At 43.8% G+C, this 17,641-nt stretch overlaps 1 protein-coding gene across 1 annotated transcript in view; it reads right to left on the minus strand.

Annotated features, from left to right (window-relative positions):
- Positions 1-12,856: 12,856 nt before the first annotated feature.
- LOC140392842 (proproteinase E-like) overlaps positions 12,857-17,641 on the minus strand; it is a 155,142-nt gene continuing 150,357 nt past the window's right edge. Inside the window, exon 9 of the mRNA XM_072478555.1 lies at positions 12,857-13,051. Coding sequence (XP_072334656.1) covers positions 13,034-13,051 — 18 coding nt within the window. The 3' untranslated portion in view covers positions 12,857-13,033. The remainder of the gene's footprint in view (positions 13,052-17,641) is intronic.

Consider the following 17,641-nt stretch of genomic DNA (forward strand, 5'->3'; position numbering starts at 1 on the left):
TTGTCCTTTCTATCTTTGTTTGGATTCCAGAAGTGCCCTCTCCAGGACTTCCGGGTTTCTTTTGCTACCATTTCTTTCCTTTTTTTTAACTGGTTTATTTTGCTTATCCTTTATGTCCTTCATACAATTAAAGCCTTAAAGCCTGCTAAGCCTCCTCCTTCTGTCATTGCACCCCTGAGTGTGATTCGAAGAATCTCAAATTCCTCCTCTTTTGCTCACTCAGTGATCCAATCATTGAAACCTTATCCTGATACATTCCTGATATTGCTACTGCATTTACTTTAATTACTTTATTTTGATTACGGACAGATTTTTATGAAGGTAAGTTCCAAACAGGACATTTTAACTTTATCACCTGTCCAATCAATGCTGCTAACGGGTTTTAATTCACTGTCTTCCCACCAATTGGGTAATGTGTTTTAATTGTGATACAATTTCTTTTGCTCCAGACACCATGCTTCTCTAAGTCAACTGTATGTTTACCCAAATTCTGAACAACCTTGTCTTTACATTTTACAGCTTCACTGATTATTTTCCTGCAGTTTTAGTTGGTAGCTTCACCCAAATTTCCTCTGTGTCATCAATTGTTTTAATATCTTAATTTTACCTGCATCAATTTTTTATCAAATCTTTCCCTGCCATCAGATTATCTTTTCCTTATACAGCAAGTAATTCTCTTATCTAACTTTTGATCCAAAATCTTTATTCTCTAAAGCTCCTTCTTCAATGTATTTAACATTCTAAACATCATTATGTTTGCTGGTGACATTCTTGTGATCATCGGGCACTCGGCCCCTGCGGAGCTATGCAGTGTCAATTTCAATGCTCAGTTTCAAAGCCTGCAAGCAGCTGACTGCTGCCCAGTACAAACTCTTTATCTGTTTATTCTGAGACTAATTTAGTTCTGAACATACTGATTTATCACCTCATAATACTGATCACATTTCTACCTGCCATTTATAACTTGTAATTGATGTGAAACTCGGTTTTACAAAATACATTTTTTTAAAAATACAAACACCAAAGGAAATTCACAATTCCTTATTAGACATACACACATTCATTCATCCACTCAGATCTTGGATCTCTACTTTGTAGGGTTTCACAAATCCTTATTAAACACACACTCATTTATCCACTGAGATCTTGGACCTCTATTCTGTAGGGTTTTAGTTACTTTTAACAAAAATTGAGACCCCTCCATGCTGATAAAGTTTCACTTATGCAGGAGTTTTTTGCCTCTGTTAATCTTTCCCACTCTTGTTTCATTGCTTCAACTCTCTTGACCGTGTTTCAGAGCAAGAGGATTATTCTAATTGCCATTTTTCGGAATTCTAAGTTCTGTTCCTGGTTGTCCCTTTCAGTTACAATCTGAAATTAAGGATAAGTACCCTTTCTGGGCCCTATCCAAGGCTAACTAAGGCACTATCTTCCTGTTTTAGTTAAGGGTCGATTGGTTATTGGTCTCTAAAGATTCTCGGCGTCCCCTATTTCTCTAGGCTTTAACCTCACAATCTGCCTTACTCTAAGGATGATTTATTTTTTGGCCACTTTTTACCAGTAATGGATGCAAGATTTTTAGTGCTGTCACCAAGATGTCTTGCAGACTTTTTCTCAGGGTCAGCATCTTCTAGTCTGCTGATTTTATACACCCAACCTGAGCTTCAATCCCCTCGATCCACAGAATATTCTTACAAAAGTCAATCACACGTGACTTTCCAGACTAAACTCGGCAGGTAAAGTCTGACTCACACATAGACCAGAAACGTCTAATATTCTAGCCTTTGTGCCGGTTAGAAACTTCTAATATTCCAACCGTTTCTTGGGAACTAGAAACTTCTAATATTCTAGCCCTCACTCTAGCTCCCATTCTGCTCAACTAGAAACTTCTAATATTCTAGCCTCGCTTTACCTAGAAACTTCTAATATTCTAGGCTCCACGCTGGATGCCATGGAGAAAGCAAAACAACCCATTAGGCATAATTAACACGGTTTTAATAAACCATGTTTTTGAAAACTCACCACTATTCTTAGAAGTCCCCCTATACCAAAAAGGGCCGACATTCTAAATGGTGATCAGGGATTCTCACTCCCCGACTCCGATGCAAGCTTCAGTGGGTGCTATTCAGTCAAACTATATTTTCAAGTTATCCCCCGGTATAACCCATACCTTCACCGAAGATTTCATCTACTTACCACTTAGTAGCATCGATCCTGGGTCCCGCATTGCTAAGTAAGTAAAGTAGACTTTGGAATAACCACTATTTCAGGTTAAAACTTTTAAGTTATTTTATTATTATATATTTTTTCCTCTTTTTAAGAGATGCAATCACTGTCTTTACAGATAAGTAAAAAGATCTTGCTTCTGGATCCTTCTAGTTGGTTGAAGGGACCTTCAGGCCCAACTTGACAATCAATCTTCTTTAAAGTCTGGTCTTCTTTAGATGTATTCGCTGATGAGCTCGGTTGCTGTGTTCTATCTTTCCCATGTACCGAGATATGAGAGCTGGCTCTGCTGGCTATCTCTGAGCTGACTCTGAGCTGAATCTGCCTGGGTAGGATCAAGGAAAACCCCAAGGCCTTTTACACATATGTGAGAAATATGAGAATGACTAGAGCGAGGGTAGGTCCGATCAAGGACAGTAGCGGGAGATTGTGTATTGAGTCTGAAGAGATAGGAGAAGTCTTGAACGAGTACTTTTCTTCTGTATTTACAAATGAGAGGGGCCATATTGTTGGAGAGGACAGTGTGAAACAGACTGGTAAGCTTGAGGAAATACTTGTTAGGAAGGAAGATGTGTTGGGCATTTTGAAAAACTTGAGGATAGACAAGTCCCCCGGGCCTGACAGGATATATCCAAGGATTCTATGGGAAGCAAGAGATGAAATTGCAGAGCCGTTGGCAATGATCTTTTCATCCTCACTGTCAACAGGGGTGGTACCAGGGGATTGGAGAGTGGCGAATGTCGTGCCACTGTTCAAAAAAGGGACTAGGGATAACCCTGGGAATTACAGGCCAGTTAGTCGTACTTCGGTGGTAGGCAAAGTCATGGAAAGGGTACTGAAGGATAGGATTTCTGAGCATCTGGAAAGACACTGCTTGATTAGGGATAGTCAGCACGGATTTGTGAGGGGTAGGTCTTGCCTTACAAGTCTTATTGAATTCTTTGAGGAGGTGACTAAGCATGTGGATGAAGGTAAAGCAGTGGATGTAGTGTACATGGATTTTAGTAAGGCATTTGATAAGGTTCCCCATGGTGGCCTTCTGCAGAAAGTAAGGAGGCATGGGATAGTGGGAAATTTAGCCAGTTGGATAACAAACTGGCTAACCGATAGAAGTCAGAGAGCGGTGGTGGATGGCAAATATTCAGCCTGAATCCCAGTTACCAGTGGCGTACCGCAGGGATCAGTTCTGGGTCCTCTGCTGTTTGTGATCTTCATTAATGACTTGGATGAGGGAGTTGAAGGGTGGGTCAGTAAATTTGCAGATGATACGAAGATTGGTGGAGATGTGGATAGTGAGGAGGGCTGTTGTCGGCTGCAAAGAGACATAGATAGGATGCAGAGCTGGGCTGAGAAGTGGCAGATGGAGTTTAACCCTGAAAAGTGTGAGGTTGTCCATTTTGGAAGGACAAATATGAATGCGGAATACAGGGTTAACGGTAGAGTTCTTGGCAATGTGGAGGAGCAGAGAGATCTTGTCCATGTTCATACATCTTTGAAAGTTGCCACTCAAGTGGATAGAGCTGTGAAGAAGGCCTATGGTGTGCTAGTGTTCATTTACAGAGGGATTGAATTTAAGAGCCGTGAGGTGATGATGCAGCTGTACAAAACTTTGGTAAGGCCACATTTGGAGTACTGTGTACAGTTCTGGTCGCCTCATTTTAGGAAGGATGTGGAAGCTTTGGAAAAGGTGCAAAGATGATTTACCAGGATGTTGCCTGGAATGGAGAGTAGGTCTTATGAGGAAAGGTTGAGGGTGCTAGGCCTTTTCTCATTAGAACGGAGAAGGATGAGGGGCGACTTGATAGAGGTATATAAGATGATCAGGGCGATAGAGTAGACAGTCAGAGACTTTTTCCCCGGGTGGAACAAACCATTACAAGGGGACATAAATTTCAGGTGAATGGTGGAAGATATAGGGGGGATGTCAGAGGTAGGTTCTTTACCCAGAGAGTAGTGGGGGCATGAATGCACTGCCTGGGGAAGTAGTTGAGTCGGAAACATTAGGGACCTTCAAGCAGCTATTGGATAGGTACATGGATTACGGTAAAATGATATAGTGTAGATTTATTTGTTCTTAAGGGAAGCACGGTAGCATTGTGGATAGCACAATTGCTTCACAGCTCCAGGGCCCCAGGTTTGATTCCGGCTTTGGTCACTGTCTGTGCGGAGTCTGTACATCCTCCCCGTGTCTGCGTGGGTTTCCTCCGGGTGCTCCGGTTTCCTCCCACAGTCCAAAGATGTGCAGGTTAGGTGGATTGGCCATGATAAATTGCCCTTAGTGTCAAAAATTGCCCTTCGTGTTGGGCGGAGGTGTTGACTTTGGGTAGGGTGCTCTTTCCAACAGCCGGTGCAGACTCAATGGGCCGAATGGCCTCCTTTTGCACTGTAAATTCAATGTTAATCTATGATTAATCTAGGACAAAGGTTCGGCACAACATCGTGGGCCGAAGGGCCTGTTCTGTGCTGTATTTTTCTATGTGCTATGTACTCTTTAAATTCTAGTCTTCCTTAGATGTATTAGCTATTTTAGCTCGGCTGCTCTGCCCTGTCTCTTTCCCATGGCCGAGCTGACTGTAATCTGGCTCTGCTGCTCCCCCCTCTCTCTCTCTCTCTGAGTTCTGCTTCTGGTTCTGGTTCTGCTTCTGCCTGCTATACCCTTTCTTCGGGTTTATATTCTCTTTCTAACAATAACGTTTTTATGACGTTATTGTAAAGGGCAGCACGGTAGCATTGTGGATAGCACAAATGCTTCACAGCTCCAGGGTCCCAGGTTCGATTCCGGCTTGGGTCACTGTCTGTGCGGAGTCTGCACGTTCTCCCCGTGCGTGTGTGGGTTTCCTCCGGGTGCTCCGGTTTCCTCCCACAGTCCAAAGATGTGCGGGTTAGGTGGATTGGCCATGCTAAATTGCCCATAGTGTCCAAAATTGCCCTTTGTGTAGGGTGGGGTTACTGGGTTATGGGGATAGGGTGGAGGTGTGGATCTTGGGTAGGGTGCTCTTTCCAAGAGCCGGTGCAGACTCGATGGGCCGAATGGCCTCCTTCTGCACTGTAAATTCTATCTATGAAACTCTTATTTTCTTTGATTGTAAAAAGTATCTTTGATCCAAACCTTTTAATCCAACTAAGTATTCTTTTTGTCATTACTTCATCTCATACATCTGATTACATTGTTTCCTTTGTGATGGTCAAAATGCTTTGGTTTCAAGAGATGTTACTTTTAATTCCTGTCATTTCTATAGTTTTATTTTCCACTTGTGTCCTCAGCCCAATTTTGACTTTGATTTTGGCTTTGAATTATGTTTCTCGTAGACTGATAGTCTCCAGTTTTCTTTCATTTACCTGATATTAGCAAATTTTCACACCTCGAATTCTCACCAAATTCAACTGAACCTCATCCTTTTCTTTCCAGACCCTTACTAAGATAGTTACTTTCAATGAATGTGAGCCATTGTTTTTGGCTTCATTCAAAATCCTGTTTGTCTTGTTTGCTAAGCCTGCTTGACCAAGGATATCTGCATTTTACAATCCTTCCCTGACAGCTGCTGTTAACCCTTTGTGGGATCTTTCCCTGTATCCTCTCATGTTTCTCGCAGACCAGATATTGCCAGACTTCCATGTTTCAAATGACACATCTTTCCATATTTTCAATAACAGGGGCAGTGTAGTCTTCACATCACTGTGGGGCAGTGTGGTCTTCACCTCGCTGTGGGACAGAGTGGTCTTCATCTCACTGTGGGGGAGAATGGTCTTGGCCTCACTGTGGAGAGAGTAGTCTTCACCTCACTGTGGGGGATAGTGGTCTTTACCTCACTGTGGGGTAGTGGGGTCTTCACCTCACTGTGGGGCAGTGTGGTCTTCGCCTCACTGTGGGGCAGTGTGGTCTTCGCCTCACTGTGGGGGAAAGTGGTCTTCACCTCATTGTAGGGGAAAGTGGTCTTCACTTCACTCTGGGACAGTGTGGTCTTCACCTCATTATGGGACAGAGTGGTCTTCCCCTCACTGTAGGGGAGAGTGGTCTTCACCTCACTCTGGGGCAGTGCGATACTCACCTCACTGTGGGGCAGTGTGGTCTTCACATCATTGTGGGGGAAAGTGGTCTTCACCTCACGGTGGGGGAAAGTGGTCTTCACCTCACTGTGGGGGAGAGTGGTCTTCACTTCACTGTGGGGGAGAGTGCTCTTCACCTCACTCTGGGGCAGTGTGATCTTCACCTCACTCTGGGGCAGTGTGGTCTTCACCTCACTCTGGGGCAGTGTGATCTTCACCTCACTGTGGGGGAAGAATGGTCTTCACCTCATTGTGGGGGAGAGTGGTCTTCACCTCACTCTGGGGCAGTGTGGTCTTCACCTCACTGTGGGGGAAGAATGGTCTTCACCTCATTGTGGGGGAGCGTGGTCTTCACCTCACTCTGGGGCAGTGTGGTCTTCACTGCACTGTAGGGGAAGAATGGTCTTCACCTCATTGTGGGGGAGAGTGGTCTTCACCTCACTCTGGGGCAGTGTGGTTTTCACCTCACTGTGGGGGAGAGTGGTCTTCACCTCACTGTGGGGGAGAGTGGTCTTCGCCTCGCTGTAGGGGAGAGTTGTCTTCACCTCACTCTGGGGTAGTGCGATACTCACCTCACTGTGGGGCAGTGTGGTCTTCACCTCACTGTAGGGGAGAGTGGTCTTCAACTAACTGTGGGACAGAGCGGTCTTCACCTCACTGTGGGACAGAGTGATCTTCACCTCATTGTGGGACAGAGTGGTCTTCACCTCACTGTGTGAGTGGTCTTCACCTCACTGTGGGGGAGAGTGGTCTCTACCTCACTGTGGTGTAATGTGGTCTTCACTGCTCTGTGAGGGACAGTGGTCTTCACCCCACTGTTTGGAGAGAGTAATCATCACCACATTGTGGGGGGAATGGTGTTCACTGCATTGTGGGGGACAGTGGTCTTCACCACACTGTTTGGAGAGAGTGATCTTCACCGTATTGTGGGGAATAGTCTTCATCGCACTGTGGGGTAAGTGGTCTTCACGGCACTCTGCAGCAGAGTAGTCTTCACCGCACTGTGGAGAAGTCGAGAGAACAATCACATTGGATGTCTAGGATTTGGTTAGTCTTGATTTCAGCTCTGAGAGCTGGGAGGATGCCGGCCAATTTTTTTCTAGACATTCCTTAGGAATACTTTTTGTCTCCAGTTATGGCTCTTTCACCTGCTTCTTGTGAAGTCTCGAATGCCCTTTCAGGTTTTGATCATATGTTGCAAAATTTCATAACTAGATTTCACACCATTCAGTCCAGTGGACCTAAGTCAGTGCTGATACTCACACAACCCACCTTCCACCGCACCCTATCTTCCCCAATGAGCCCAACGTTCTATTCCTTTTTGTCTGCTTTACTTCCTCAGACCATAAGATAGAGGGGCAGCATTAGGCCATTTGGCCCATCGAGTCTGCTCTACCATTCGATCATGGTTTATATGTTCCTCATCCCCATTCTCCTGCCTTCTTCCCTTAACCCCTGATTAATCAAGAAATTCCCTTATTAATCAAGAACTCCAGATTCGTGCTTAACGTGCTGTTACCTACAAGGCTACAGACCAAGAGCTGGAAGGTGGAATTTGACAGAATAATTATTTCTTGAAACATGAGAACTAGGAGCAGGAGTAGGCAATTTAGCCTCTCAGGCCTGCTCCACCGTTCAATACGATCATAGCCTCAACCCCACCATCCTGCCCATTCTCCGTAACCCTTCAACCCATTACTAATTCAAAATCTCCTTAAATTTACTCACTGTCCCAACATCCACCGCAATCTTGTGTAACAAATTCAATAGATTCACACACTTTGGGAGAAGTAGTTTCTCCTCATCTCGGTTTTAAATTTGCTATCCCTTATCCTGAGACTATGACCTCTTGTTCCAGAATGCCCCACAAGAGGAAGCATCTGCTCCACGTCTACTTTATCCATACCTTTTATCATCTTATATACCTCAATTTGACCTCCTTTCAATCTTCTAAACTGTAGAGAGTATAGGCCCAAACTGCTCAATCTCTTGTCATAAGACAAACACCTCACCTCTGGAACCAATCCCGTGAATCTCCTCTGAACTTAGCACACTGGGCTAAATTGCTGGCTTTTAAAGCAGACCAAGGCAGGCCAGTAGCACAGTTCAATTCCTGTACCAGCCTCCCCGAACAGGCGCCGGAATGTGGCGACTAGGGGCTTTTCACAGTAACTTCATTTGAAGCCTACTTGTAACAATAAGCGATTTTCATTTTCATTTCATTTCAATGCCACAACATCTTTCCTCAAATAAGAGGACCAAAACTGTGCACAATACTCCAGGTGCAGTCTCACCAATGTCTTGTATAGTTGCAACAACACTTCCTTACCTTTATACTCTATTTCTTTAGCTATAAAGGCCAACATTCCATTCACTTTCTTTATTACCTCCTGTACCTGCATGTTAGTTTGTGACTCATGCACGGGACACCCAGATCCCTCTGCACCGGAACATCCCAAAGTCTCTCCCTATTTAGAAAATAAGTTGCCTTCCCATTTTCCCGACCAAAATGGATGACTTCACACTTATCCACGTTAAACTCCATCTGCCACATTTTGGCCCACTCACCTAACTTATCTATATTGTTGGAGAGGACAGTGTGAAACAGATTGGTAAGCTCGAGGAAATACTTGTTAGGAAGGAAGATGTGTTGGGCATTTTGAAAAACTTGAGGATAGACAAGTCCCCCGGGCCTGACGGGATATATCCAAGGATTCTATGGGAAGCAAGAGATGAAATTGCAGAGCCGTTGGCAATGATCTTTTCATCCTCACTGTCAACAGGGGTGGTACCAGGGGATTGGAGAGTGGCGAATGTCGTGCCCCTGTTCAAAAAAGGGACTAGGGATAACCCTGGGAATTACAGGCCAGTTAGTTTTACTTCGGTGGTAGGCAAAGTAATGGAAAGGGCACTGAAGGATAGGATTTCTGAGCATCTGGAAAGACACTGCTTGATTAGGGATAGTCAGCACGGATTTGTGAGGGGTAGGTCTTGCCTTACAAATCTTATTGAATTCTTTGAGGAGGTGACCAAGCATGTGGATGAAGGTAAAGCAGTGGATGTAGTGTACATGGATTTTAGTAAGGCATTTGATAAAGTTCCCCATGGTAGGCTTATGCAGAAAGTAAGGAGGCATGGGATAGTGGGAAATTTGGCCAGTTGGATAACGAACTGGCTAACCGATAGAAGTCAGAGAGTGGTGGTGGATGGCAAATATTCAGCCTGGATCCCAGTTACCAGTCGCGTACCGCAGGAATCAGTTCTGGGTCCTCTGCTGTTTGTGATTTTCATTAATGACTTGGATGAGGGAGTTGAAGGGTGGGTCAGTAAATTTGCAGACGATACGAAGATTGGTGGAGTTGTGGATAGTAAGGAGGGCTGTTGTCGGCTGCAAAGAGACATAGATAGGATGCAGAGCTGGGCTGAGAAGTGGCAGATGGAGTTTAACCCTGAAAAGTGTGAGGTTGTCCATTTTGGAAGGACAAATATGAATGCGGAATACAGGGTTAACGGTAGAGTTCTTGGCAATGTGGAGGAGCAGAGAGATCTTGGGGTCTATATTCATACATCTTTGAAAGTTGCCACTCAAGTGGATAGAGCTGTGAAGAAGGCCTATGGTGTGCTCGCGTTCATTAACAGAGGGATTGAATTTAAGAGCCGTGAGGTGATGATGCAGCTGTACAAAACTTTGGTAAGGCCACATTTGGAGTACTGTGTACAGTTCTGGTCACCTCATTTTAGGAAGGATGTGGAAGCTTTGGAAAAGGTGCAAAGATGATTTACCAGGATGTTGCCTGAAATGGAGAGTAGGTCTTACGAGGAAAGCTTGAGGGTGCGAGGCCTTTTCTCATTAGAACGGAGAAGGATGAGGGGCGACTTGATAGAGGTTTATAAGATGATCAGGGGAATAGATAGAGTAGACAGTCAGAGACTTTTTCCCCGGGTGGAACAAACCATTACAAGGGGACATAAATTTAAGGTGAAAGGTGGAAGATATAGGAGGGATATCAGAGGTAGGTTCTTTACCCAGAGAGTAGTGGGGGCATGGAATGCACTGCCTGTGGAAGTAGTTGAGTCGGAAACATTAGGGACCTTCAAGCAGCTATTGGATAGGTACATGGATTACGGTTAAATGATATAGTGTAGATTTATTTGTTCTCAAGGGCAGCACGGTAGCATTGTGGATAGCACAATTGCTTCACAGCTCCAGGGTCCCAGGTTCGATTCCGGCTTGGGTCACTGACTGTGCGGAGTCTGCACGTCCTCCCCGTGTCTGCGTGGGTTTCCTCCGGGTGCTCCGGTTTCCTCCCACAATCCAAAGATGTGCGGGTTAGGTGAATTGGCCAATGATAAATTGCCCTTAATGTCCAAATTGCCCTTGGTGTTGGGTGAAGGTGTTGAGTTTGGGTAGGGTGCTCTTTCCAAGAGCCGGTGCAGACTCAAAGGGCCGAATGGCCTCCTTCTGCACTGTAAATTCAATGATAATCTATGATTAATCTTGGACAAAGGTTCGGCACAACACCGTGGGCCGAAGGGCCTGTTCTGTGCTGTATTTTCTATGTTCTATGTTCTATATCCATTTGTAAGGTTCTTATTTCCTCGTTGCAACTTACTGTCCCACATATTTTAGTGTAATTTGCAAATTTATAAATGTAGAACCTGCTATCCCTGTATCTAAGTCGTTAATATAGGTTGCAAATAGTTGGGGCCCAAGGACCGAACCCTGTGGCACCCCACTAGTTACATCTTGCCATTCAGAAAAATACCCATTTATCCTGACTCTCTGCCTTCTGTCTGTCAGCCAGTCTTCTATCCAAGCTAGTAAATCACCCCTAACCCTATGTGATCTAACCTTATGTATTAACCTTCTGTACGGCACCATATCAAATGCGTTCCGGAAGCCCAGATATACTACATTTACAGGATCCCCATTATCTACTTGGCTTGTTACATCTTCGAAGAACTCTATCATTGGAGGCAGTTCAGAGGAGGTTCACTATATTGATTCCAGAGATGAGAGGTTTGTCTTTTGACGAGAGATTGAACTCTAGCTTCTTAAATGCTTTGCTTAAATGCTTTAAATGTTTTGTTATTATTCGCCTCAACAACTCCCTGTGATCATGAGTTCCACATTCTAACCACTCTCAATAAAGAAGCTTCTGCCGAATTACTTATTTAATTTATTAATGACTATCTTAGACTATCTTAGATTGATCCTTGATCATTTTTTCCAAGGAATGCATTTGGGATTGGTTACCTTTAAGAAACAGGCTTTGGAATCCAGTGAGTGCACACATTAAAATCCCAATTTACAGCTGCTGAGAGAAAGAGGGAATTGAATCAAGTCACTGACTGTTTTCCAGAATGACCAGGAGTGAAAGATCGTTCATTACCTCCCAGAGTGGTCTGCCCCTCGGTCATCCACTTGAGTTAGCATCCTTGGAGCTCAGCAGGGCCATTTTCTCAGAATATGCACTTGGAAAAGAATATACTCTTGGTTGGCATGACAATTGGCAAATCAAGGCAAGTATTCCATAACTTGTATTCCACCAGTTTCTTCTCAGTAAGATATTTAACAGTGCCATTCAGCAGGTGTTTCTGGAGCATGCACCTGATGTTCAGGGGGACCTGACAGTCAGATGTATATGATCAATCAGTTGAAACGTCCTTTTACTCGAAAGAAAAAGGAGCTAGGCCACCCTTAAAAAGTACTTGGCAAACAATGAATTACACAGAATCACATAGACGTTTACAGCACGTAAACAGGTCTTTCGGCCAACAGGTCATGTTCTCTCAACGCTTCTCCTCATTTATTCCATCTCACCAGCATCTTCTGGTGTCCTTTTTCTGAGTAATGCAGTTCCGCTTGGATTCCTTATGGAGTTAATTAGTGACGATCGTATCCTTATGATTGGAAATTTTGGACTCCACCTATGCTCGCCCCCCCCCCCCCCCCCCCCCCCCCGCAAAAATCTTCTCATTATCAATACCCCATTGAATCCCTTCCAAATCTTAACATTCGGTCACCCAATCCAACCCATTGTTCTTTTCGAAGGAAAGAGCTAAAGGTAAGCAGGAAACCAATACCCTTCACTGATGGTCCTTCATAATCAGGGCAAACCCCTGACTCATCCCAAAAAAATATGTGAGGACTACAACAAAGAACAAATCAAATGTGTTTATTTATGATCAATCTACAGGACTATCTGTCCGTGACAATGGGGGGCACAGATTAAAACCACCTACTGTGATGGTGCCCACCTCCTCAAAGAGCGAGTACCAGCTCAATCTCACTGCCTCTCTGTTGCCAGCTGGGCAGTCACAGACAGTGGCAACGTGGTGACGCCACTTGTAGCACCAACATCTCCTTCTAAAGAAAGAGGCAGTGGATACAACGGGAAGATAACTGGAATTGTGTATTCTTCCTTTCATCCGAGGTGTGGACGTCTATGCATGTGCCGTTCCCAAAATATCCTGACTGAATAAAATGCATTAACGTGAGGTTATTGTTAAATAAATCCTGGCACTTAAAAACTATACAAGCACTGCTTTAAGAATAAATTACAAACAATCAAACATAATATGAGATGTAGTTCATTTGAACCAGAAGAATCATGTTTAAACTGTGGAAAACGTTTCTTTACAATCTTCTCAATATTGTGGAGCAGGAGTCCGCTGAGCAAATCACCACCAAATCTGCAGTCTGATTTAGTTCTTTATCTAAGGTACGTGATCACTCGAAGGCTGCTGTTTTCTTGCGTTAGTTGCTATTCATGGTCTGGAGTAAAGGAATTTAATTATTAGAGAGTACAACAACGTCAGATCAATTGGCAAACATAGGAGCAGGAGGCCACTCGAGTCTGCTCCCCCATTCAATAAGATCATGGCTGTTCTGGTAGTAACCTCAATCCCACATTTCCGCCTAACCCCCGATAACTTTTCACTGCGTTTGCTTATCAAGATTCTGATCGTTTATAAGCTTAGACCTTTGCAAATGGGGTAACTGATTTTAAAAGTGCCACTCTCAAATGTGGGCCTGGAGTTTGCGCTGTAGGGACGAACTCCATGTTTACCCAGTTTCACACCACCATTATTGGTATCAAGTTACAGCCCTAAAAAGAGCAGCACAGTGGCGCAATGGTTAGCACTCCTGCTTCACAGCACCAGGGATCGGGGTTCAATTCCAGCCTTGGGTGACTATCTGTGTGGCGTTTGCATGTTTTCCCCATGTCTGCGAGGGTTTCCTCCGGATGCTCCGGTTTCCTCCCACAGTGCACAGATGTGCAGGTTAGGTAGTTTGGCCATACTAAATTACCGCTTCGAGTCCAGGGATGTGCAAGTTAGGTTACGGGGACAGGCTGGGTGGACAGGGGAGTGGACCTGGAAAGAGCCCTCTTTCGGAGGGTCAGTGCAGACCCAATGTCCCGAATGGCCACCTTCTGCCCTGTAGGTACTCTATGGAACCAAATCTAGGAAACTTTTGTTCACCTAAACCTGTGATCAGGGAAGCTTCTAAAATGTTAATTGTGATTGATGCCATAAAATCTCCAGTCAAAGAAACAGAAAATAAAGAGCTGGTCTCAGGAAGGACTGAAGAAACATTTGAACGCAGCAAGAAAAATGCAATTGAAGGATTCGAAAATGATTTTATTCCCTGGTGCCTTTGAAAATCTGACCAGAATTTTGAGAAACCCTTGAGCAAGCACCATTGGAGGATACCCGTGTTTGACAGTCAGTTCAGTGTGCTTGTTCTGTCGGCGGAGGTTCATTCGGAGGTTCGGTTTGATGGGCAGAGACAAAAGACCAAGGAGATGATGGCATATTGTAGTTATGCTCAAAGTTCCACAATCTTTTAAGCAACCTAATTGGCTGGCATTTAGATTGAGGGTGCCTTGGACATAACTTTGAAGGAAACCCCAGACCTCTACAGGGGGACCAGAAAAATGAAAAGACAGAAAAACCCATTCAATTTATTCGATTTGCTCTGTTATCCAGGCACCTTTTTGGTTGCCTTATGAAGAAACATTGAAAAGGTTTGAGCCTGTACTCACTTGAGTTTAGAAGAATGAGAGATGATTTTATAGAAACATATAAAATTCTGAGGGGGGTTGACTGGATAGATACTGAGAGGATGTTTCCCTTTATGGGAGAATGTAGCACTATAAGCATAGTTTCAAAATAAAGAGTCTCCCATTTGACCCTGAAATGAGAAGGAAGTTTTTCTCTAAGAATTGTGATGATATGCATATGCAATCTTGTATATAATAATGTATATGACCTCCGACCAGCAGGTGGCAGTGTAAACCCACCATGTGACTCTGTGTCATTAGAGTAGTGGCACACTCGAATAAAAAACGTGGACCCAGCGCCAGTGGCCATTTTGAGCTGCCAACACGATCCTCCATTTCATGCCCATGATGTACCAGACGACGTTTGTCACAACAATATCCAGCGTTTGGAAAGATATGCTACAACTGTAACAACAAAAATCATTTTGCGATGCAATGCTTTTCCAGGAGAAAAGCGGAACAAACAAAAACACAGTTGATGAAGTGTGCCTCGAAGACACGTTCTTTGTTAACATCATTTCGATTGAAGATAAGGATGGTTAAGTCATGCAAAATGACAATGCTTTCATGACTAATTTGCAGCAATAGTGAATTAAATGCAAACACTCCACTAGACAAATGGACAGTTCCATTAATGATTAATGACACAATAATGATCGTCAAACTTGACACAGGAGCGAGGACCAAGCTCATCAGTTTGTCAGATTTAAAACAGCTGAGAATTAAACCGAAAGTAGCATACAAAGCAGTACTACTGAGAGACTACAACGGAAATGAAATTACGACGCGAGGAGCATGTGAGCTCAATGTTAATGTGAAAAACAGAGTTCACACTGTAAAATTTTCCATTGTAGAGGCGGAATGCAATTCTCTTCTAAGAGTAGAAACGTGTGAGGAACTTCAGCTCGTTAAGCGGGTTTACAGTGCAGACAGCACATCAACCAGACAACATCAGTAGATTCTATATTGGAGGAATTTCCTGAGATATTTCAAGGTTTTGGCACTTTACCTTACACGTATAAAATCCACTTAAAGGAGAACGCAAAGCCTGTAATATACGCACCGAGACGTGTGCCAGCTCCATTGAGAGACAAATTGAAGGCTGAGTTTGAAAGGATAACAACTTTAGGTGTAGTTAAACGCATAGAAGAATCTACAGATTGGGTAAACTCTATGATGTGTGTCAAGAAGAGAAATGGTGACCTACGAATCTGTATGGACCCTAAAGATCTGAACCTTAATATTAAAAGAGAACATTATCCAATACCCAAAAGGGAGGAAATAACATGTGAGATGGCCGGAGCACATTTCAGAAAATTAGGCGTGCCACAAGTCTTCTGCCAGCTTAAATTTGGCAAAGAAAGCACAAAACTACGTTCAACACACCTTTGGAAGATATTGTTTCTTAAGGATGCCATTTGGCATTATTTCTGTTTCAGAAATTTCCCATCGTGCCATGGAGCCCATAGTTGAAAGGATTCCAGGAGTCAGAGTTTAATCAGCTGGGGATCAACACGGGAAGAACATAACAAAAGACTTCTCAGGGTCCTGAAGAGCATTAAAAAGAATGACTTAAAGTTGAACAAGACTAAATATCAAATTGGTTTGAATAGTATCATCTTCCTAGGAAATACGCTCTCTGCACAGGGTGTTCAGCCTGATAAAGATCAAATAAAGGCAATCTTACAGATGCCACATCCCAATGATAATAAAGGTATATTAAGAATGTTCGGGATGATAAATTTTGTTGGAAAATTCATTCCCAATCTAGCAGCTAAAACTGCACACCTCAGAGAAACTCAGAGAAACCATCAGGAAAGATGCAATATTCCAATGGTCTACTAGACATAAACAAGAATGGCAAGCATTGCACATTTCATTGACAACAGCGCCAGTCCTGATGTTTCTTGGCGCATCAAAGGATGGTTTGGGACAGGTCGCACTACAAGAAGATATGGAAGAAAATTGGCTTCCAGGAGCATATGCATCAAGATCAATGTCAGATACCAAACACAGGTATGCGCAAATTGACTTTCGGCACATCCAGGAGGGGAAGAATTACCTGGACGCTTTGTTTCAGGAGGCAGTCACACCCCGTGGATAAAGTACTTCAAATTCGGCCAGTTATCAGGGACAGCAGGATGTGACTGCAAGTGAGACAGGGAGAGGAATCTTGAATTCAGAAATAGAAGAGCCTCAGCTCTTGATCTTGTCCAACAGGTACAAGGTACTTACTCCCTGTGTGGACGAGGAAAAGGGCTGTAGGGAGGATGAGCTAGCCGACTGTTGCACCGTGGTACAGGAAGCCATTCAAGTGGGAGGAGGAAAAAGACAAGTGGTAGTTGAGGGGGATTTTATAGTTAGGGGGATTGATAACATCCTTTGTAAGCAGGATCAAGAGTACCACATGGTATGTTGCCTGCCAGGGTGAGGGACATGTCTAACCAGCTTGAAAGGATATTGGAGAGGGAGAGGGACGATTCAGTTTTGTGGTTGGGACAAACACCATACCCAATAGTAGGAAAGATGACCTGCTAGGGGATTATCAGGAACTAGGAACAAAATTAAAGAACAGGTCCGCAAGGGTTATAATCTCTTACCTGAGCCACGTGCAAGTTGGCATGGGGATGAGAAAATTAGGGGAGTAAACACGTGGCTAAAGGAGTGGTGCGGGAAAGAGGGGTTCCATTTCATGGGGCACTGGCATCAGTATTGGGACGAGATGGATCTGAACCAATTTGGGACCAGTGTTCTAGCAGAAAGGATTTTATACTAGTGCAAATGCTTTAAACTAGCAAGTGGGGGTTAAAGAGAAAGCCTCATGGGAACAGTTCCAAAAACAAATAACAGGGCAGAGAGTAAAGGAATAGGCAAGAACCTAACTTTAGGAACTGCAGCTAATGGTAAAACTGCAAGAAGTATAATGGTTAATGGGAACGAATGCAGCAGGTCAGCACGTGAGGAGAAGGTAGAGGTTAATACGATGAACAGGCAGGGCTAACGAGGGGAAAGGAAACGTTAAAAAATCAAAATGTAAGGTGACTGTAAGAGTGAAAGTTGGGGATGAAGCAGAGTGTTATCGAAGATTACTAAAGGAGGTCAGAATGTGTGAAAAGCATAGTGCACAAGAAAATCCTGCAAGGGAAAGACAAATCAGTAGGACATATTTAAAAACCTTGTACCTAAATGCACGCAGTATTTGGAACAAGGTCAATGAGCTGACGGTACAAATAAAGACAAATGGGTATGATTTGGTGGGGATTACTGAAACATGGTTGCATGAGGACCAGATTGGGGGT

Source organism: Scyliorhinus torazame, chromosome 16 (genome assembly GCF_047496885.1).
Source record: "Scyliorhinus torazame isolate Kashiwa2021f chromosome 16, sScyTor2.1, whole genome shotgun sequence".
NCBI classification, from domain to species: domain Eukaryota; kingdom Metazoa; phylum Chordata; class Chondrichthyes; order Carcharhiniformes; family Scyliorhinidae; genus Scyliorhinus; species Scyliorhinus torazame.